Here is a 20,790-nt window from a genome sequence, read left to right on the forward strand (position 1 = left end):
TCTGTATAGACACAGGCAATTTATAAAGAAAGGTTGGAGCCTCTCAGATTACAGTGTTCTGGTAAAAAACTTTTACACTAATTGGTAATCTTTCATACAAAAAAACAGAACAACAGCTGAGTTTCAGGAGCATGTTTCAAGGGACAAGTTTTCTACAATGCACCTCCTAAATGGTCAGTTTTGGAAATAGTGTTTGTGTTTAAGCTTTTAGGTGTTTGGTTTTTTTAACCTCTTTTTGTTTCACATCTTTTCTTACCACTGCTGACCAGCCAACAGTGTCATATGCATCATAACATGTAAAACAAACTCCTTTCACAGCTTGTGCCACCTAGCTTGATTTGTTATTCTCAGCTGCTGTCAGTTCAGCTGTCCCACTCACTGTGGTGACAGCTGCTATCAGGCTGAGAGGAGGGAGTTTAGTCCTCCTACATGAAAGAACGATCCAGTAAAAAGAAACACCTGTTTCTTCCACCAGGGAGGGAAACATTTTTACTTTCATGTATGTAAACTTGATTTGAAAAAACTCTTATCTATAAATCGTGTTAAATCTTAAAAAACAAAACCTTTTTCCAGTAGAAGTTAAATTACAGTTATTATCCAAGATAAATAATCTACAAATATCTTGCGACAATTTATGGGTTTGTATATAGAACAGAAAAGATGGACAATAGATTCAGTATGGGAAATAAATATGGCATTTGGAAATAAAAGTCCCCTAAAAAAATAAAAGTAATCCTTTGAAAAACATTTTAAATAAAAAAACTATTGACTCATTTATATATTTATGAAATGGCATTGTATATATATGAAAAAAAAGTATCTTAACATCAATGCTCCGCCCAACATTAAGGGAATAAGTGAGTGTAGCGCCACCTGCTGGTTGGCTCTGGAGGTGCAGCTGTCTGACACTGCTGTGATCTCAGTTGTCGCTGTGCGGTGGAGGCAGTTTTTTTTTTTCTGTGTGCAACCAACCGCAAGAAATGGTGAGTGAGGAAAACAAGATACAGCTTCAGATGTAGTGGCCTGATGACTAGCCAAACCTTACTTTAATTAGTCATTCTCTAAGCGTTCAAATGTATGCTGTCAGTAGGTGAACCAAGCTTGTCATTAAAAAACGATCATCCAAAAGCTGATGCCTTTGTTTAGCTAACGCTTGCTAACATGGGTATAGCTTCCTTGCGTTTGGTTAACGTCCACATTGTAGCTCAAGCTAGGATGGACATTGCTTTGTAATGCTCGAATCGTTCGCAATGATAGAATAGGAGGGTTCAGACGAAAGGCCATATATATTAACATTGTTTTGGATAAGTGACAGCTCAACCAACAAACTTTACGTTGATGAAATGGCTAGCTAGCCACGAAGAAGCTAACTAGCTGAAGTTGTCAGTACCGTTAGCAGCTGTAGCTCGGCTAACGTTATAATCTATGCAACAACATTTATTAAAAAAAGAAAAACGTGGTGTCAACAGTTAAATGTGTCTAGTAAACACTTTTATTTACTAAAGGGATAGCTTTTCTATTAAGGAAGCTAACGTACTCCAGCTAACAGTTGAATGACCACCTTAGTAGCCACAGCTAAGCTAACCTAGCTCGTTATGACGCTAGTTAGCAGCTACTATGGCCGTTTTAACATTTAATCGAACCACCCTCCTATCTTTATTACATTTAGATGTCCGCAATAGCATTTCTCCTCGTCAAAATTGTAAATGCTCCAGTCAGAATTATAAGTAAAGATATCTACGACATTCTTAACAGTTAAACATTGATTTTAAGATCTCTACAGATTTGATTGTAGTAGTCAAAACTAAATGTAAGAAATCTTTAAATCACTGCTAGCTTCACCACAACTGCTGCCACACATGGACATCATGTGCATATATTTCCTGATGTGTCTAAAAACCCTCATAATTGTAAAATAAGTTGTGCATGAGTTGAACAACTGATCATATAGCTATATATTAAGTTAGGTACCAGCTCATGTATGCATTCAAGGGAATTAAACAGTAGATCAACTTATAAATAAAGTAGATTTGACAATACCAACAAGTAAAGCAAAAAATAAATCTTTTAGGGAGCAGTGTAATAGGCATCACCGCGACTGCTGCCACATAGCTTGCATATCTTTTGCCAGCTGCCAAGTTTAATTTTAAACTTTACATTTACTTCATCTACCTTTTGTTTTAGTTTGAGTTGACTTTACATCTGTCATAATATGTGTCTGCATTATTATGACATATTCAAACTTATAAAACACTGTCAGGAATTTGCTTAAGCATCATTTTTTGCTGTAGGTGTTTTGATCAAAACCCACCCACGATAAGTTGCACACTACCCCATTGATTTTGAATGTTTGTAATAAACTGAAGGATGATGTGTTTTATTATGGGTTGAGAAAAAGCTTCTACTTCTTAAGCTAAATAAACTCTTTCTTGCATCATCTGGAAAATGCACCGTCACAAAGCTGAAAACAGGGCTTTTTGTCTGAGATCATAAAAGGTTTTAAGACTTTTTAGAGACATGACAGCGATGCTACAAACATATGATTTTATAGAGCATGATGCACTGCTGTAGATGGAACAGTATGTAAAGGAGTTAAAGATTAGCTCAACCTTCAACATCTACAGCAATAATATGCAACATACAACAAAATGAATCCAAAAATGTCATAATAGTAAAACACTGAACAATTTTACTGCACAATGAGTACTTTTACTGTTTATGCTTTAAGTTAATTGCGCTGATAATACTTACATACTGTTAAGTAAGGCTTTTGAATGCAGGACCTTTACTTGTAACAGTATGTTCACAGTTTAGTATTAGTACTTGCTCTTAAGTAAAGGATCTGAATACATCTTCCACCACTGGCTGACATTACATCTTAGCTTCTTTGCAGATTAATAACTTTATTTGACACAGCTTGTCTGAAACATCTATTTGAGGTCATAAGTTTCCAGATTAGTTCAGATCAGTTTATACAATAATCACTGCATTAGACAGAGACTGGTGCGCATTCATCAGGCCCTCCTGGCTTCATGCGATGAATGGATGAAACTTGTTTAACTTCTGGATGTAACGTTACTAACCTGCTTTGGTTTTATTGATGTCCACGCTGGACTTAAGGATCTGAATACTTCTTCCACCACTGTGCAAATGATAAAGCTTCTATGTTCTGATGGATGGCAACAGACATGTTTTGTGGAGGTTTTCCGGCATTAGAGACAACTAAATTATAGATAGACTATGAATTACTTGTCTTTACACCATAATGATCTTTATTATTTTGAAATAGACAACAGGATGTTATTATAGATAACATCATATCTTACTTAAGTATAGGAAGAACCTGATTTAAAACATGAATGAGTTGATTCAGGGTGAAATGTGCCTCCAGGGATGTTCAACATTCTGTCAGCGTTTACAGTCAACAATTCATATTTTTCTGAAGTGAAGAATATTCTTGGGAGTCATCAGTGCCTCATTTTCTTTCTTTCCTCTGTCACTTGATCTCATTTCAGGATGTGTTTCTAATGATCCGACGTCACAAGACGACCATCTTCACAGATGCCAAAGAGTCTACCACAGTCTATGAACTTAAGCGCATTGTGGAAGGCATTTTAAAGAGGCCACCTGAAGATCAGAAACTTTACAAGGTAAATTACCTGTCTATTAGTGGACCACATATTAAACCAATAGTTAGTCATTTTTCATGCTAAAATTACAAATATACTTTGGTTTCAGCTTCTCAAATGTGAGGATTTTCTGCTTTTCTTTGTCATATCTGACAGTAAATTATATATATTTAGGTTTCTGACTTTTGGACAGATAAAACAAGCAATTTAAAAACATCACCATGGGCTTGGAGAAGCAGTGTGGTGTGATGGTAATAAAAATAATCGTTGGTTGCAGTACCAATACCTTTTTATGAGTTGGTTATCTCTTCAATAGCTCTGGTTGTATTGTGTGTATATACTAGTGCAATGTTACAAATCAATGTGCAAGACTCCTATATGATATTAGATTTGTTTTTTATCAGTGTGATGAATTACATTGAGTTAAGTTCACGAGATGAATTAAAAACAGAAATACCTGTCAAACTATTTTATCCATAAAACATTTCTCAATTGAGTTTATTATATGATAGTATATATTGATTTGCAACATACAATCTTACTTAATCCGTATCACACACACCTCCATCATAGCCAAATGCAAAGCTTGGACTACTTTTTAACGGCATCATTTAATTTACACAATTCTTACAGGATTCTTCCAATTTAAAGTGTTACTTATTTTTTCTTTAAAATGTTCTTCACCAGGATGACGTGATGCTTAATGACGGTCAAACTCTTGGAAATTGTGGCTTTACAAATCAAACAGCCCGACCTCAGGCCCCAGCCACGGTGGGATTAGCTTTCCGTTTGAGTGGTAAGTAGTTTAGCCTTTAATCAACCCCATATTAGACTATTTGCAGGTAGTGTTGTAGTCGTCATACCATCCATTCACTTGTTTCATTTTGAGTCACTCTTTGTTCAGTCGGAGCTGAGCAGGTTGTTTTGAACGCTCTGATTTTCTGCTCTGGTTTACTCTGTTATGCATCATCTCTCTCTCTCTCTCTCTCTCTCTCTTTCTCTTCTCTTTCTCTTTCTCTCTCTCTATCTCTCTATCTCTTTCTCTCTCTCTCTCTCTCTTTCTCTCTCTCTCTCTCTCTCTCTCTCTCTCTCTCTCTCTCTCTCTCTCTCTCTCTCTCTCTCTCTCTCTCTATCTCTCTCTCTCTTTTCACTGTTGTCACTTTCTGTCATTCTCTCAGATGATTCATTTGAGCAGCTGAGGGTCGAGTCTTTCTCCACTCCCCCAGAGCTCCCTGACGTCATGAAGCCCCAGGACTCGGGCAGCACCGCCAACGAGCAGGCTGTACAGTGAGGGAGGGGACGGGGAAACGAGAGGGACGCACAGGGGGTCGGAGGGAGGGAGGGGTTGAAATCTGGGAAGTGATGCCTCCGAGGGTGAGTTTTACCTTGCCGACAACAGATCTCCAGCTGGGCATAAACAATTACAAACACGGATTCCCCTTGTTGTAAATGTGAGGGCGGGTGCTTCAAAGTGGTTCATTTGTCCTGAAATCAGTGAACGCATGCTAGATAAATTGATAATTTCACACAAGACCCTTCAGAGATACCTGACGGACTTGTCACGACACTGTCAGTCATCCATGGGTTTGGAAATGGCTGAACATAAAAAATGTACCTCGTATTTAATTAATTCTAGTCTTTATTTGGGGTAAGGTTATTGCTGCCTTACTTATATTTTTTATTTTGCTGGCTTAAACGTGGGAGTTGATAAGGTGTGACATTTTTAGGCTTTTATGTTTGTGTGTTTCTTTATTAAACTACTAGGATTTAAGATGTTTTTTGGTCTTTGGCCTGGATATGTGTTGCAACAATAGCTAGGAGTTTGTGAATTTCTAAGTTACTATCTGTATTTCAAAAACTTTTGAACAATAGTAATCTGAAATAAAATAGATTCACTTGTTGGCAGGGTATCTGGCATTAAGATGAACATTTCTTGGTACTTTACCTATCAGTAGTTGTAGTTTTCCTACTGTAGCTGCTCACAGAAGTTACTGAGACTGAATGCACTCAGTCGTGGGTATCTACAACACATGTAACACTGGTGTGGACCTGGTGTTGTAAATGCATAGTCCGTCAGGCAGAGCAGCAATCAAAAATAATTAATAGTAATTATTGATTATATTTTACCTTACTAGCAAAGGTGGGGACTAACCAACTTTCCTCCAATGTTTGTTTGTAGCCGATGACATCTTGGAGATGTTGATGAGATCTTCTTGACTTGAATAAGTGGGGCTAATTGTTTCTGTAAACCTAAGCCGTTTGAATTAAACCGGTAGTTTGTCATGTGATGAGTTATGAACCGTGCCTGTGAGTAGTGGACTGCACATTTAACTCTCTATTGTCCCAGAATAACTGCCCATTTTAGGTTTATTTCATGCTGCAATTTGTGTTGTATTATACCCAATTGTTACCTTAAGAGACATTGTTTTCCTGAATTTAAAAGGTGGATTCGAAATGAACTCCTCTCCACATCAAAACATTCATATTTAAATAAAACACTGGGTCTCATGATCTACAAAACTACAATTTAAAAACTAAAACTCTCCATTACTTACAAAAGGAAAGTATATTCTGACCTTGGGTCGTTGAATGAAATTGTTGACATTAACATTTACAAATTGAGGCTGTTAAACAGTAGGACATGATCAAAGTTGCACTTGTAACTGATTTAACATTAAAACAACTGTTTTTCACCCCTGTGCGCTGTGGTGTTTTTGTATGAAGTTAAAGGGAAACGCATTAACTAGCGATTGTATTATTTTGTGCATAATAATTTTATAGTTTATAATAAAATGTTATCCTACAGTGCTAATAAGACTCACTGCCATAACATAAGCTTGCACAGAAGATAATGGAGTACTAATGAGGGGAGCAGCAATTAATGAATACTTAACTGCAGCCAATAATATGGTATGGCTTTTACTATGACGAGGTTGTGGAAACATTGTGTAAGGCAACAATTTGTGTTTGGTTGCTTTCTGCTCGTGTTTATCAGCTTATATTGGGAGAACTAATAACAAATACTCAGCAACATGTGCAAAGATGTGTGAAAAGTTCAAAATTAGGACTGCAACTAAAGATACTAATTAAGGATTAATTTGTTGCTTGTTTTTTTCATTCAATTAATAAAATGTCATAAAATAATGATAAATTCCCATCACAATATCCCAGCACCCAAGGTGACCTTTTCACGTTGCTTGTCTAACGAACAGTCCAAAAAAACATCACATTTATAAAACCTCATTTGACAGGCTGAAACCAGAGGATGATTGGCATTTTCGCTTAATAATTACAACTTTTCTGTCGACCGACTGTTTCAGCTCTAAATCTCAATATTTATTTGGTGACAATTTGATGCCTAATATACCTCAACTTTTGCATTAACATTAAGATGAGCTCTCTCCTTTACATTTTTTTTCTAATGAAAATGTACTCAAGTAAAACCTAATCATGTTTTCAAGAAAGAAATTGAACTATATATTAAGAAAATAACTTTCAACAAAAAAGGCTCTTAAAACTGAGACTACTTCAAATGTAATGTTTTTACTAGTTACTCCTGGTATGTTTTATTTAATTTGTATTCCTTCTCATTTGCTTGCATACATCTTTATTTATTAGTATAATTTTAAATATTACTGTTATTGTATTGTTGATAATTAAAAAAACTAAACAAATGTCAACATTTCCGACAGCACTTGAAGGCAGCGTGAGTAACTTTCCGACAGCACGTGAAGGCGTCGCATAGCTAGCCGGCTAGCTTAGCATTTAGCTAGCGACGATAATTTGCGAATCATGCCTATGCAGCTACAAAACATTTAACTTCTGTGTCCATGTCTGAGTAAATTACGACCGCTGACTTAACAAACACTTCGTGAACACAGACCACCACAGATGGAGGTCAGTGAGTACGTTTTATCTGCGGGTAGGGCCGTGCTGGACATGGTGGAGCGGGAGTGGCAGCCCCTGTCTCCGGGAGAGCTGGAGCAGCGGCTGGACCAGGCGGTGGAAGAGGTCCTGGAGGCTGACCTGATATCGAAACTTAAAGCTCAGCCTCCTCCTGATATAAACGTACAGTCATTGCAGAGTCAATGTAATGTGCAGAGTCAATGTAATGTGCAGAGTCAAGGTAATGTGCAGCCCCCAGTTTTACAAACGACAACTTCCAGCAGCCGTCCCCCACAGGAAGAGACACCAGAGCCCCGGGACGCGCTGGAGACTGTGGACGATGCTGCAATCAAGGTATCCGTCTGTCTTTGGTGATACTGAGACTTACTGTCCTGGAAATAAGTTTACAAATCTGTCAAAGGAAGTACCATCATTTTATCTGAAGTGCACTTAAACTCTTCTACGATATCCTCACGTGTTTTGTTGTACAGGTGGAGTGATATACTTACGTTTGCTAGATGTGGAATTGTTTAAACCTCAAGGTCACAGTTCTCACTTAAACCATAGCAACGAAATGTAAAGACTGAACGTGAGATTAAAAATAACATTAATCAACAATCCGTTTTCCCTTTTAACTAAGGTCACAGTGTATTTAATAGGCAGACTAACAACTTTTTTTTGCAAGTTTTTAGTTAGATTTAAAGTTTGTGGTTAACAGGTAAAACTTATTTTTAATAATATTAATACTGCTTTATTATATTACATGTTTTTGTCATGTTTGATCTTTGCCTATCTTTTATTTTGAAGGACATTGAGTCTATGCCTATGACCACATTTGAACATTTCCTGCTTTTGCCCAATGTTTTTTCAAGCTGCTCCTTGTTCTGAATAAATAATCCAAACATTAAAATGAGCAATTTATTTGAGATGAATGTTAGGGAAACCCCATTGAAGAGCAAACCGTTTTTTTCCTGCTGTCAGACCTGTAAGACTCTTTCTTGTAATGATAGTGTGTGATCGCATTGTGATACAATCCTATTTCACCTGAAATACCCATTGAAATGTTGGCTACTGAAACAGGATTATTTTTTCTCCCATCAGTACATAAGAGACCTGCTTCAAAACTCCAAATCAAGGGCTCGAATGGCTGGACGGGCTCGCTTGTCCCTGTCCCACACTGTCCTGCTGTCCCTCACTCTGCTCTCTGAGCGCCTCAGCTACCGCTCTGTGTCGCGCCGCTTCCACCTGGAGAAAGGGAACATCCACAGGATCTTCTTTTCTTTCTGTGAGCGCGTCAACACGCTGGAAGAGAGGCACATCAGGTGGCCAGTCGGTGGGTTGACTTCAGTGTTGTTTGTGGAACATTATCAGTATAATGTAATAAAAGGGGTTTGGAAATGATAATGGTGATGGTATTTCTTCTCTATTCTCCAGGCGGAGAGGCTTTAGAAGCCCTTTTCCCACTTTGCAGTCCAGAGGAGCAACAGGAAGAGCAGCCAGGTGTCCCTCGGGTCCTGGGAGTGTTGGGACACACCCGTATCCCTATCCGCCTGCATATAGGGAAACATGATGTGGAGAGCACAGTGCCTGAGGTGAAGAGGATGAAAAAGGAGGCTCATCCGGATTCCTGGCTAAACCTGCAGCTCGCATGCGACCGTAAGGGCCGGTTCCTACACTGCAGCATCAGTAAAGGATCGGACATGGACAGAGGCGGCGCTCTGAGAGACAAACTCAAACGGCATCCTGAAATGATGCCCTCTGGCTCATGCCTCGTGGCCAGAGCCGGTTACCCGCTCTCTGCTCAGATTTTAACTCCATACTCAGGAAGTTACGGACCAAGAGAGGAGCACTTCAACAAGACGCTGGAGGAGCATCTTCACATCCTGGATCGGGCTGTTGCAAACCTGAGAGCCAGATTTCAAAGGCTCAGGTATCTAGATATCGGAAACTATGATCGAGCGAGAGCTGTTGTGCTGACCGCCTGTGTGTTGCACAATGTGTTTTTGGACATGGGACAAGTGATTCAAGGAGACGTTGAGAAAGAGGAAGCCACAACCCCAGAGGGAGATGGGGAGGTAGATGAGGAGGGTGTACACAGACGTGACACCATCTCAGATTTGTTGTTTAAAAACTTTGATTCTGGAAGCTCATAATGTGATGGTGTGGTGGGAAACTTGTGTGCATAGATGTAAACAAACAGTTCTATAATATAAAAGTTTATTTTAACCTGTACTGTCTGGGTCTCTCATTAGATAACGGATAGGTTTGCCATTACAGGATAGTTTCTGATGTTTTAAGAGGTACTTGTACATTGATACTCCAGTGCAGGTACTCCCGCCTGTTTCCACTGTAAGTAGTAATACACTGACTATGGATAAGTATGTCATACGACCCCAATTTAAAAAATCAGCTCTATCCCTTTAATACAGTTATTGGCAGTATTGATGTTAGTGTTATCTGTACTAATCACACTGAGTTGTACATGGATATAATTATTGATCCTATTGTTATTAAAACCTTTAGCCATGAAAGATGTTGAGTGTTGCAGTTTTAGTTTTACTGCGACTTCCCTTGAACAGTCATGTTGTGATCATTTCTATTAGTTTGTTCACTTGTGCGGCCGGCATAAAAAAACATGTTCTACTCTTGCATAGGTTGACATTTAATATCAATAACTGGTACAGTGATGATCAGATGTCTGTATATAATCTTATTTAATAAGTAATATTTTAGTTTGTTACTCTCCAACATCAGCCAAAACATAATTCACTCTTCTCTTTTTGTAAAAAAATAAAGTGAAGATTACATCTACAACTTTGAGGAGGCATGTAATCTGCTTCTAGTAGAAACAAAAGCTGTTCAGACTGTTTGTGGGTCTGTCTCTATCCTGCGTGTCCTTTGCCTGTACCATCATACAAAAAAAATATATTCTTAAAACTGTAAAAAGTTATAAGCATCCAGAAGAGATATTGCTGTGAATTGGGACTATGTGGAAGAAAACAACATCCTGATTTGAAAGAGGTGATAGCTTTGTGCATCAGGAACTACAACGCAATGATCAGCTTCTGTACTGAGGCGGATCCGACCTGCCAAAGTGAAGCGATGTGGTTCCTTGACAAAATAACAAAACACAATTTTTCCCAGTTTTTTCCCCGGAAATCTGTAACTTATTATCTCTTAGAATATTCAAGTTTTTTTCATTTTAGTTTTTCTCTTGAATTTACTCTGTAATTATTATTATTATTATATTATTATTATTATTATTACCTAAAATGGCCCTAATACGCTGTTGTAGTTTTCCTTGTGCAGTATTGTAAAAGTTTTTGGTAAGAGCAAACAACGTCTCTTCTGGTTTAATGTCCATCCTTTGACATCTGTGTGCTGTTCTTCTGAGCCAGGCTGGAGATGGCCTGAGCCAGGTTGTTAATAGCCTCTATCTTCCTCTCCTCCAGAGCTTTCTGCTGGGCCCACATGTTCATCTTCCTCTCTTGCAGCTCCATGTAGAGCTGCAGGACGTCTTGTGGAGGCCGGGCAGTACAGGCAGCAGCTGGAGTAGCAGGAGGTGTAGGCAGGATTGGCGTGAACCTCTTGCTGGCTATGGCATTGCCCACTCTCGTCCCACTGAGCTTGGCCCTCCGCTGGGCTTCGATCTCCTCCCTGCTCTTACCCAGGACCTCGTGCATAGCCTTGAAGAACTCCCAGTGGACGCTGACCGCCCTCAGCCTCTTGGCCCTCTCGGCGTTCTTCCTGTACGTGGCCAGCATGTTTCTCCACTTGAGGTCACACTCGTAAGCCTTCACGGTGACATCGGTGACCTCTGACTCCCTCAGTCTTGCGTTCACTTTCTCTGCCACTATTTCCCATAGTTTCTTTTTCTTGCATACTGGCTGATCAAAAGCCTGGTCCATTTCAAGTCTGGTGTTGACAAGGTGCCATGTAGCCTGCAGTGTCCATATCAATTCTAGAGAGGAAAACAAATGTGTATCATGTCATCAGTGGCGGAATCTAACATTTATTTAAGTACTGTACTCAAGTACAAATTCAAGGTACTTGTACTTTACTTGAGTATTTCTATTGTATGCGATTTCATACTTTTACTCCACTAAATCTCAGAGGTAGAGGAATATTGTACTTTTTCATACCATACCTGTCCAGTGAAAACCATGCATCTCCAGTAGTGTTGATAAACTGAAGGATTGTGCGTTCCTTTATGGGTTGAGAAAGTTATCCTACATCTTAAGCTATATAAACTATTTACAAAGTCAACTGGAAATTGCATCTTCAAAAAGCTGAAAACAGGGCTGTTTTTCTGACCTCATGAAAAGTTTACTTTTCTTTTTAGATATTACTGCTCACGTGACATATGGTGATCTCATAGAATATGATGCATTGCTGTAGATTTCCCAACAGTTTACAAAGTAAGATTTTACTGCACAATTACTACTTTTACATTTCATACTTTACATTATACTGTTAAAACGTACATAGTTGGTAAGGTTTTTAATGCAGGACTTTTACTATTTTCACAGTGTGGTATTAGTTAGGTAATATAAATATTTCTTCCACCACTGCAGATTATTGGTTGATAAATGATATGACCTTGTATTAAGTTTAATTATTTTTATTTGACTGATTGAAACACCTATTTGAGGTCACCAGATAACATTATAGTTACTGTAACTGACGTTATATGAGTCGCAGTTAAGGTTTAGGCAGAGACTAGTGCGCATTCATCAGGCCCTCCTCGCTTCATGCGATGACTGGATGAAACCTGTTTAACTTCAGGATGTAACGTTACTAACCTGCTTTGCTTTTATCGATGTCCACGCTGGACACGACCGTTTCTTTTCCCTCCACTTCAGTACTTTGTATCACAATTGTCTCGAGTACGTCCATGGTGTTAAAACACTATAATAACACTTAACGTTGTGTTTTTATTGGCCGTATTTATCGTGGAATTTAACAACATCTCCGAGGCACCGATGCATTTTCTCCCATCGCGTAAAACGATGACTATAACAACGTGATTGAGCAGTTTGGGACGTGTAGTCCGTTTTAGTTGATACAAACGGGCTTTTGATGTTTCTAGTGTATCAGCTAAACTACAATCCCTAAACGCTGCGAATAGTTCAATACAGCTACTCTTTATCAAGGCTACGGGTAATGTAGTTTTTTAAAGGGAAGAATTGCACTGTGAGGTGAAAGACAGTGTAATTTAAACTACAAGTCCCATCGTATATCTAACTGGCCCACCTCTTCACTCCCTGCTCCCTCCCTCGACCGCCCCCTGTTTTGTTGTTTGGCTAAAGATGGCGTTAGCGGCTAACACAGGCGATTGCATTTTGTTTCACAAAAATTATTCAGCCAGTGGTAACAAAACATTGATCAAGTAGAGGTTTAATCCGTCATTTGATGTGTAAAAATATGTTACATTGAGATAATACACGTATATCACGTAGAATAACGCTTGTTCGGCCTTCCCACGATGAAGGCCTGTTTTTTAGGGAGTGGACCGAAGCTGTTGGAACTCCATCTCCCATCAGCGAGTGCGGCGTCAGGTGGTACAACTTTCTTTTTTCATGGTATCTGTAGTTTTCTCAACCACACCACAATGTTATTTTTTTTCGGAAACTTTTGAAAAAATGTGAACAAACTTATTAAGAGCACATAATCAGCAGTTGAGTTTAACAAGCTAACAATTTAAAGTAAAAGGACATGTTATTTTATTTCTCGGTATTTCACTGGAAGCATCCAGTGACGCTCCACAGTGTGTATACTATCTGTCTAAACTGAGAGGAGAACATTTAAAGATAATTGAACCGGGGACCATGGCTGCATCGCCTGTTCAAGGTGACTGGAAACAATCTCGAGCACCCTCCAGAGAAGGGCACCCATCATCATCACCAGAGTCTTCTTTGACCTGGTGCTTGGCACACCTCTGCAAACCGGGATCAGGGGCTGAACTTCACGGGCATGGCAAGGCTGACTCAGGAGGTGGCAGAGAGGGGGACAAGAGGATCAGAGTCTCTCAGTGGCGAGCCCTGGTTGCTATCCGGACGCAGCACATCAAGGGTGACAAGGCTGGCATTGCCAGATTCAGAATTCAAGGTGGTCTCCGGCCCCTGCTGGACCTGCTCAAACACCCAGAGTGCTCCAGGAAAACACTGGACCTGGCTCTGAGCATCCTGGCAAACTGCTGCACTGAGCTGAAGACACGCATAGAGGTGAGATAAAAAGAATAATAGAGAAAGTATTGAACAGTGTTGGAAGAAGTATTCACATTTTTTACTTCTAAGAGTAATTATGCAACACTGAAAATACTTTACTACAAGTAAAAGTCCTGCATTCAAAACAGTATTTAAGTAAATGTATGTAAGTATCATCAGTAAAATACTTAAAGTATCAAAAGTTAAAGTTCTCATTGTGCAGTAAAATGGTCCCTGTCAGTGATTTACTTTTATATATGATGTTTTTGGATTATTAATACTGCTGCATTAATGTGTAGGTTGCATTTGACTGCTGTTGATGTTTAAGGTTGTGCTAATTTGGAAATACTCGAGTGAAGTACACGTACCTAGAATGTTTACTAAAGTACATTACTTGGGTATTGAATGCTCTGTTTATTAAACCACCCATTGAAACTCCTCACATCCTAAATGTTTTTCACTATAGGTTCGTAAGCTTGGTGGAATAAATATTGTAGGTAAGTGGTCATTTCTTTTCCTTCCTATATTGAAAGTTGATCTCAGAATCAGGACTTTAAACTTTTGCAATTATCTTTGCACAATTAATAACATGTAATCTAAAATAATGTTTTTGACTGTCTCAGTGGAGATCCTGAAGGAAAATATGGCTCTGGAGACCGTCCAGAACCGAGCGGCCCGGGCTTTGGGAAACTTGGCCATGGATTCAGAGAGCTCTGCACTCATCCACTCTGCTGGTAAGTCTTAAATGTCATTACTTTTGAAATAGAAATCAATATTTGTGTTACGATAGTTACACTTTTACACTCCAAGAGTATGTGCAGAAGGACGTGCATCTATTTTTAAAATGTAATAGTGTATATTTAGGAAATTGGGATGGATTTTCTCAGTTGTCTGATGTTTTATGGACCAAATGATTAATAAAAATATGCGTAAATTGCAGCCCTACATCCAGCTATTTGTTATTACCATTCATATCAGTGGATAGACTAAACCTGTACAGAAACATGTAAAGAGGTCCAAATATGTTGTTATCTCTTCATAAGATTTAAGTGTCGAGGTTGCATGTGCCTAAATTAGGAAATGTCTTTTCACACTTTTAAATTAACAACAATATTCTATTTGCTTTTTTTTTTTCATAGGTGGTGTTCCTCTTCTCCTCCTTTGTGTGTCTCTTTCTTCTGGCCCGTCCTCCCCCACTGCCGCTCCACCCAAAGAGCCCTGTCCTAAACTGGAGTGTGCTCAGTCGGCTGCTCGGGCTCTCCTCTACCTCTCAGATACACCCTCTAACCGCCTGTTGCTGCTGACCCAGGGGACCTTATCTTCACTCGCCCCTCTCATTGCTCCAGAATATCCTCAGGGGCTGAGGCAGGCGGCGCTCAGGACCCTCCACGAGCTGACCCGGGGCTGTGGTGTCGAATGTGCCAGGGAGGTGTCCCGCTCTGGAGTCCTCACTCAGCTCGGTGTCATGGCGTCGGGGGAGTTTGGTAAACCTTTTGAGGAGCTGGCACTAAAAACCCTCACCAACATGTGCTCCCAAGGCTGCCTGCGCCCTCTCGTGGGGTCACTGGGAGTCATTCAGAAGTTCACTGATGAGATCAAGAGGGACCCAATGAAGTCTGGAGTCTTCCTCAAGGCACTGTGCTTGTGCTGCAAGGAGGCGGTCAACCGGGCCAAGGTGAAGGAGAGTGGTGGATTGGAAGTGCTAATTGGCTTTCTGGCTGCCCATCAGAGTCATCCCCTTTCCCGATTCACCATACTGGCCTGTGTAGACTTTGTTTTTGATGAATCTGCTATGGAGCAGCTGCAAGAGTTAGGGCTGGTCCCTCTGCTTGTTGCACGACTGGTTGAACTCACCAGAGGCGAGGAACAATCTGCCGAGAGGATGGATGTGAGCCTCTCCTCCAGCATGTCTCCCGCTGAGTTGCTGCCCTCGTCATATTTTGAATCCTTTGACTTTCCTCCTCCCCCTGAGGGCTGCAAGAAGGAGGAAGCTGGAAAAGAGCAAGGCCTATGTTCATCAAGCTTTTTAAGTCTCAGGTATGGAAAATTAAAAGCAAAGGTTTATCTGTTTTCCCTGAATTTTATTCTACTATTTTCTATTGTTTATTTACATGCTTATTAGGGCTGTAAACAACAAACACACCCCCGCACACACTGAATGTTATATACAGTGTTTGAACATTAAATGTAATATTAGTTAGGTCAATCTGAACAAGGAATAATTCAACAAGAATATTTGAACGTCATTCTTTGACAGCCCTTATGCTTGTTGCTCTTTCTTCAGGTCCTGGTTGGTGTCTGAGGGATTGATCTCTTCAGAGGGCGACCTGCTTGATTCCTCTGGTGTTGAAGGCGAATGGGGAAGTCTTCAGAGCCCACCTTCTTCATCCCCTCAAACCTCCTCCCAAAACCCTGATTCCCTGTCCTCTCTTAAGAACTTCTCTCCATCCAACTCTACGGCCTCTTCCACTTATAAAAAATCTGCTCAGCCTTCCCCCGTGTCCTCTTCGGCCAGTCCCCAACTGTCATCCTCGTGTAAAATCACTGATCCGCCTCCCTCTAGTCCTCAACCTTCCAGTGCGCTCACATCCCCAAACCCAGCCCAGTACTTCCACTATCTCCTCTCCCACTAAAACAACCCAAACGCCAGTCTCTCCCTCAAAGTTCTCTTCCCCTCACAGAAGGAGGCAGCGTGCTCATTCAACATCTTTTTTGACTAAAGTCACTCTTGATATCCCTCCCTCTCTGCCCCGTCCGATGGCTTACCACCCCTACCACCCTGAACCCTGGACGCCAGAGTCGCCGAATCCTGCTTCTACTGTCGCGCTTCTCCCACGCCACCGACCCAAGTGCTGCTCTGATCAGCTCAGGCATCATGTCCGGCTTGCTTTACTACCTCACCCAGCACCAGGACCCCAGCAGCAGATGCTTCCGTATGCTTTGCCGGCTGAGCTGCAACCCAAACTGTTTGCAGGCGCTCGTCCGAACCGGCTCAGTCGCGCTGATCCGTCACCATCTCTGCCAGAGAGGGGGAGGATTTGAGGGAGCGGAGAGGCAGACGGACCGAGTGAAAGTCAAAGTCAAACAACTTGGTAAGATAAACTTCAGCCAGATCAGTGATATGCAATCTGCAACACCGTAACTTTAGGTTAAATAATTCAACTTAATTATTCAAGACAAATCTGTCACATCTAGCTGATACTTTTTTATTTCACAGGAGAGCCGTTTATAATTGTGCAACTTTCTCTGCAGGTTTTACGCTTCTTAATAATCTGCGCGTCCAGTGTGAATCTGGATTTGGCGCTGGGGTTGTTGCCCATGTGATGCTGTCGGGCTCTGAGTCCGACAAGATGAACTGTGCGCTGTCTCTGCCATTAATCAGCAGGTGAGTAGTAGATATACATGAGCACAGTAATCATGAGAATGTCACGACTTCACCATTTCTGTATTCAGTTTAGTGTTAATGATCTTAAAAATATATTGTTTTTGTTTTGTTTTACTATTTTACTCATTTAGTTGCAGTAACTTTACTATGTTATCGAGCTCAGGCCTGTAACAAATGATGGTTACTACTAATGTAAAAAAATCATTAGGAGAATAAAAATAAATCAACTTTACGTCGTGATTAAAACATTTACCAACATTCCTACATGCAATTTAGTGAATGGTTTAGTATTTACTTGCACCATTACACAGGTGATCCAGGATGAAGTGAATATATGAGCTTTATAAACCCTCTTTTTTTCCAACAGAAACAAATCCCTGTTGAAGAAACTTCTTCTGGACAGCGGTGGGCTGCTCTTGGTTCTGCAGCCCCTTGGTTGCGACGACGATGTTGTGGATGAAGACCACCCCCCTGAATGTAGGAAGTTTCTCTCTGATTGTTTTAATTCGCCGCATTCAGGCCTGACTTCTCAACTACACTTGCTGTTCTCCTCCCTCCTGATTGGATGCCTGTCTACACTGTTGAGTGGCATCAAAATGGAGCTCGACAAAAAACATCGAAGTCCAGTTACAACACAGTCAGTCAGTAAGATCGACATAGCTTCACCCCCTCCCTCGAAAAGGCCTCGCCTGACTGATACCTGTCCTTATGGAGTCTCAAACTTTGATCTCCTCTTGCTGCTGGATGATGGGACTCAGGTCCAAGCCAACAGGGAGGCAGTGGCCAGGGTGGAGGGGACAGAGGGGGTTGGCTCTGAATATTTTTGGGCTCTGTTGAGAGGCGGATTTGGAGAAGCTCAGGGTAAAACAGAAGAAGCCATCTGCATCAAAGATGTCAGCACAGGTATGCTGCTACCAGTGCTGCATTACTTGCATGGATGTCGCCTCACCAAGGACACAGAAACGACAAATGAAAGTGATGAAGGAGAGAGGAGAGGACGGTGTCAGATCTTGGACAAGTTGGTCCTTGAAGGGCTGGGGATCTGCCAAAAAGAGAGGGAGCATCGCTCAACGGAAGACTTCGCTTTCCAGAAAACTGCTTTAGGTGAGGTGATGATTGGAGCGTGCAGATTTTTGGTGACGGAGCTGCAGAGAGAGTTGGAGGATCTCTGTGTGTCTCATCTCCTGTCCTGCTCCACCAAGGCTGCTTGTCGAGCTGCATCAGCTCTCACAGTAGACAAGGCTGAAAAGGCTGCATCTAAAATGGACCACGAATGCCTCGAGTCGGCGGAGGAGAACCTGGCTAATCGAACATCCGAGTTAGAGTTGACTGGTTTTGAGGTCCAAACCGAAAATGTACCAGGACAGACGAAGAAACCAAACAGTTCCCTGCTCAGAAATAAAACTTCTCGCGCTTCGGACCGTAACACAATCAAAAGCGTCACTTCAGTTTCCAAATCGAGCGGTGCGTCAGTGCCAGAGAAATCACTTGATCCAGAAAAGTTGAAGTTAAGACCAAAGAACTTGAAAAGTTCAGCACAGCGTCTGAAAGCAGTAGCTCAGGACTCAATTTCTTCCTCGGTCGCCAGTGCAGAAGGTGGGCCCCTGGCTGCTCTCCTCCCACAGGTGTACTGGTTTTCCCAGCGCTACAGCTACCCAGCACTGGGTCGGGCCTGTCTGTCTCTGCTGCTGGGCTCTCAGGACTCTCCTCGGCCCTTCTTGTCCTCCTCTCTTGCCGGTGATTGCCTTTGCAGACTTGCCAGAGAGGCTGACTGTAAAGAGACTCTGAAACAGTGTCTGCTAAGTTTGGCCACAGTGGCTCTGAGCTGAATAAAGTGGAAATATTGAGTGGAGTGGTTGGTTGCATGAATTCAGAAGGCACAGATTAATTATCAGACGACTTTGGGGCTCGTTGTGAGCTGCCAAAAAAGTTGCCATTGTATTATTTTTATCAACTGTCTGGATAGTTCAAGTACAGCGTACAAGCAACGGCACGATTCCCTTGAAAAGCCCGCTGTATGAATGTCTTGAGTAACAGAACTGATTGATTATTTTCAAAAACTGGAAGCATAAATTACTTTTGATCTGTAATCTGATAGAAACTGTAGCCCGTCCCAGCATGACATAATTGTATTATAATTTACTTATGACATAACTATTGTGATTTTTTGTTTTGTTCTGTTTTTGGTTAAAAAAAAAAAGTCTAAGAAAATGTTTGAAATGAATTTGATAAATGTCATTTAGCTGGAAGTACTGGAATTATCAGGGTTGGTCTAGAAACCAGTTGTTTATTTTGTAAATAGAGATTAACAGAGATTAGCAGATATACAGTGTATAGACTCTGACTGTTCCATATAAATTTATGCTACTGAATATATTGTTGGAACATCACTTTGCTTTCCGTTTCTTCTTGTTGGCGTGTGGCTATGCAGAATCTGACCGTGTGGCTTTAGGGAATTCATTTAGCATTTTAGAAATCTTATTTAAATTGCAGAGAGTGAAACAGCAACTTGTTGAACTGCCATAAAATTGTGTTGAATAGTGATGACTTCGGTGATCTCCTGATCCCTTACTGTTGCTTTAGTTTCTCTTCTTCTCTCTCTCTCTCCTGTGTTTCACAAAGGGCAAGGCTTTACACACAGAGGGCCAGAGAGACACAGAATTAAAACACAGGCAGTCGGCCCCCAGCTCTCGCTACCGATACTGGCTGCTGTGTTTCAACAATGTTACGCTGAAAAAACGGGCATGCAGGCTAAAATTCAACTTTGGTGTCAGGAGATGCAGTGACCTCAACCAAGTAATCTTTAAGACAAGCCCACCCCCCACCCCCAAGGCAGTCAATCTAGAGCAGGGGTGTCAAACTCATTTAGTTCAGGGGCCACATAAAGGCCAATTTGATCTCAAGTGTGCCGGACCAGTAAAAATCACAGCACAATAACTTATAAATAACTCCAAACGTTCCCCTTCGTTTTAGTGCAAAAAATGTACATTATGAAAATGTTCAAATTTAATGAACTATCTTCTTACAAAATATTATGAACAATTCTTAAGAAAAAAAGGTGCAATTTCAACAATATTATGCCTCAGTTTATCATTTACACGTGTGCATTTCAACTTACAGATCACAGTGTGTCTGCAAAGGCACAAAACATTTCATCACAGGTGTCTGGATCGATGGATCCCGAGTATTTTACTTTATGATCAAAACAACTAATTTTTACACTTTGCAAAGTCATCCCGCGGGGCTGCATGTTTGACACCCCTGATCTAGAGGAAACACTGCTAATGCTACGAAATGTCAGCATTTTAAAGGATAAGTCCGAGGCATGAAAGACCAAAACTGGAGACGCCTTAAGAAACGTTTTGGCCAAAACCACCCAAGTGTTCGTCCGTCTCTTAATACTTTGCAGCTGCCCTCTTGTTTGTGGCGCTAAGACTCAAGTCCAGTGATTCCTATTGAAGATGTAAATCTTTTAAATGAGTCATTTACATACATTTAGATTTTTCAGAAAAGGGCCAAATAATACAGTTGGGCATTGTAGTTTTTATCTACAATGGGACTATTTTCAGCTGTGGAATACTACATATTTTATGCTCTAGCGGCAGGACGATGTATGTGGGATGATGTGGCTCCTTGATGTGTTTAATAGTTAACAATGGAGCTACGGCACTGAGGAATGAGCTGT

The 20,790-nt window shown here is 40.8% G+C and overlaps 4 protein-coding genes across 5 annotated transcripts; 3 read left to right on the forward strand and 1 right to left on the reverse strand.

Moving 5' to 3' along the window:
* The first annotated feature begins 873 nt into the window (after window positions 1-873).
* On the forward strand, window positions 874-6,322 carry elob (elongin B). The gene is made up of 4 exons (XM_029436846.1): window positions 874-983; window positions 3,516-3,650; window positions 4,317-4,425; window positions 4,808-6,322. Exons 1-4 carry the CDS (start codon window positions 981-983, stop codon window positions 4,918-4,920), a joined length of 360 nt encoding a protein of 119 aa, XP_029292706.1. The 5' UTR covers window positions 874-980; the 3' UTR covers window positions 4,921-6,322.
* Window positions 6,323-6,440: 118 nt separating this feature from the next.
* Window positions 6,441-9,746, forward strand: LOC115011657 (uncharacterized). The gene is made up of 3 exons (XM_029436843.1): window positions 6,441-7,868; window positions 8,616-8,847; window positions 8,949-9,746. The coding sequence occupies exons 1-3, from the start codon at window positions 7,521-7,523 to the stop codon at window positions 9,665-9,667; spliced, it is 1,299 nt and encodes a 432-aa protein (XP_029292703.1). The 5' UTR covers window positions 6,441-7,520; the 3' UTR covers window positions 9,668-9,746.
* On the reverse strand, window positions 9,718-12,637 carry LOC115011658 (uncharacterized). 2 transcript variants are annotated; one of them, XM_029436844.1, is made up of 2 exons: window positions 12,317-12,637; window positions 9,718-11,475 (listed from the first exon to the last, which is right to left on the reverse strand). In XM_029436844.1, the coding sequence occupies exons 1-2, from the start codon at window positions 12,408-12,410 to the stop codon at window positions 10,868-10,870; spliced, it is 702 nt and encodes a 233-aa protein (XP_029292704.1). In that variant the 5' UTR covers window positions 12,411-12,637; the 3' UTR covers window positions 9,718-10,867. The 2 variants fall into 2 exon arrangements, with proteins under 2 accessions (XP_029292704.1, XP_029292705.1); XM_029436845.1 differs by lacking the exon at window positions 12,317-12,637 and adding an exon at window positions 11,662-11,783.
* Window positions 12,638-12,673: 36 nt separating this feature from the next.
* Window positions 12,674-19,620, forward strand: armc5 (armadillo repeat containing 5). Its single transcript, XM_029436848.1, is given in 9 exon segments — window positions 12,674-13,738; window positions 14,187-14,217; window positions 14,344-14,454; window positions 14,860-15,757; window positions 16,005-16,248; window positions 16,250-16,525; window positions 16,527-16,812; window positions 16,973-17,105; window positions 17,473-19,620. Coding segments are annotated over 9 exon segments (3,837 nt in total). The 5' UTR covers window positions 12,674-13,342; the 3' UTR covers window positions 18,935-19,620.
* The last annotated feature ends 1,170 nt before the right edge of the window (window positions 19,621-20,790 follow it).

Source organism: Cottoperca gobio, chromosome 8, assembly GCF_900634415.1.
Source record: "Cottoperca gobio chromosome 8, fCotGob3.1, whole genome shotgun sequence".
In the NCBI taxonomy this organism is placed as follows: domain Eukaryota; kingdom Metazoa; phylum Chordata; class Actinopteri; order Perciformes; family Bovichtidae; genus Cottoperca; species Cottoperca gobio.

Coding starts and splice junctions, on each gene's coding strand:
- elob (XM_029436846.1), top strand. Junction 3,651..4,316: donor AAGATCAGAAACTTTACAAG/GTAAATTACCTG, acceptor GTTCTTCACCAG/GATGACGTGATGCTTAATGA. Junction 4,426..4,807: donor ATTAGCTTTCCGTTTGAGTG/GTAAGTAGTTTA, acceptor TCATTCTCTCAG/ATGATTCATTTGAGCAGCTG.
- LOC115011657 (XM_029436843.1), top strand. CDS start 7,521: ATGGAGGTCAGTGAGTACGTTTTATCTGCGGGTAGGGCCGTGCTGGAC. Junction 7,869..8,615: donor TGGACGATGCTGCAATCAAG/GTATCCGTCTGT, acceptor TTCTCCCATCAG/TACATAAGAGACCTGCTTCA. Junction 8,848..8,948: donor GCACATCAGGTGGCCAGTCG/GTGGGTTGACTT, acceptor TCTATTCTCCAG/GCGGAGAGGCTTTAGAAGCC.
- LOC115011658 (XM_029436844.1), bottom strand. CDS start 12,410: ATGGACGTACTCGAGACAATTGTGATACAAAGTACTGAAGTGGAGGGA. Junction 11,476..12,316: donor CATCGATAAAAGCAAAGCAG/GTTAGTAACGTT, acceptor TTTCCTCTCTAG/AATTGATATGGACACTGCAG.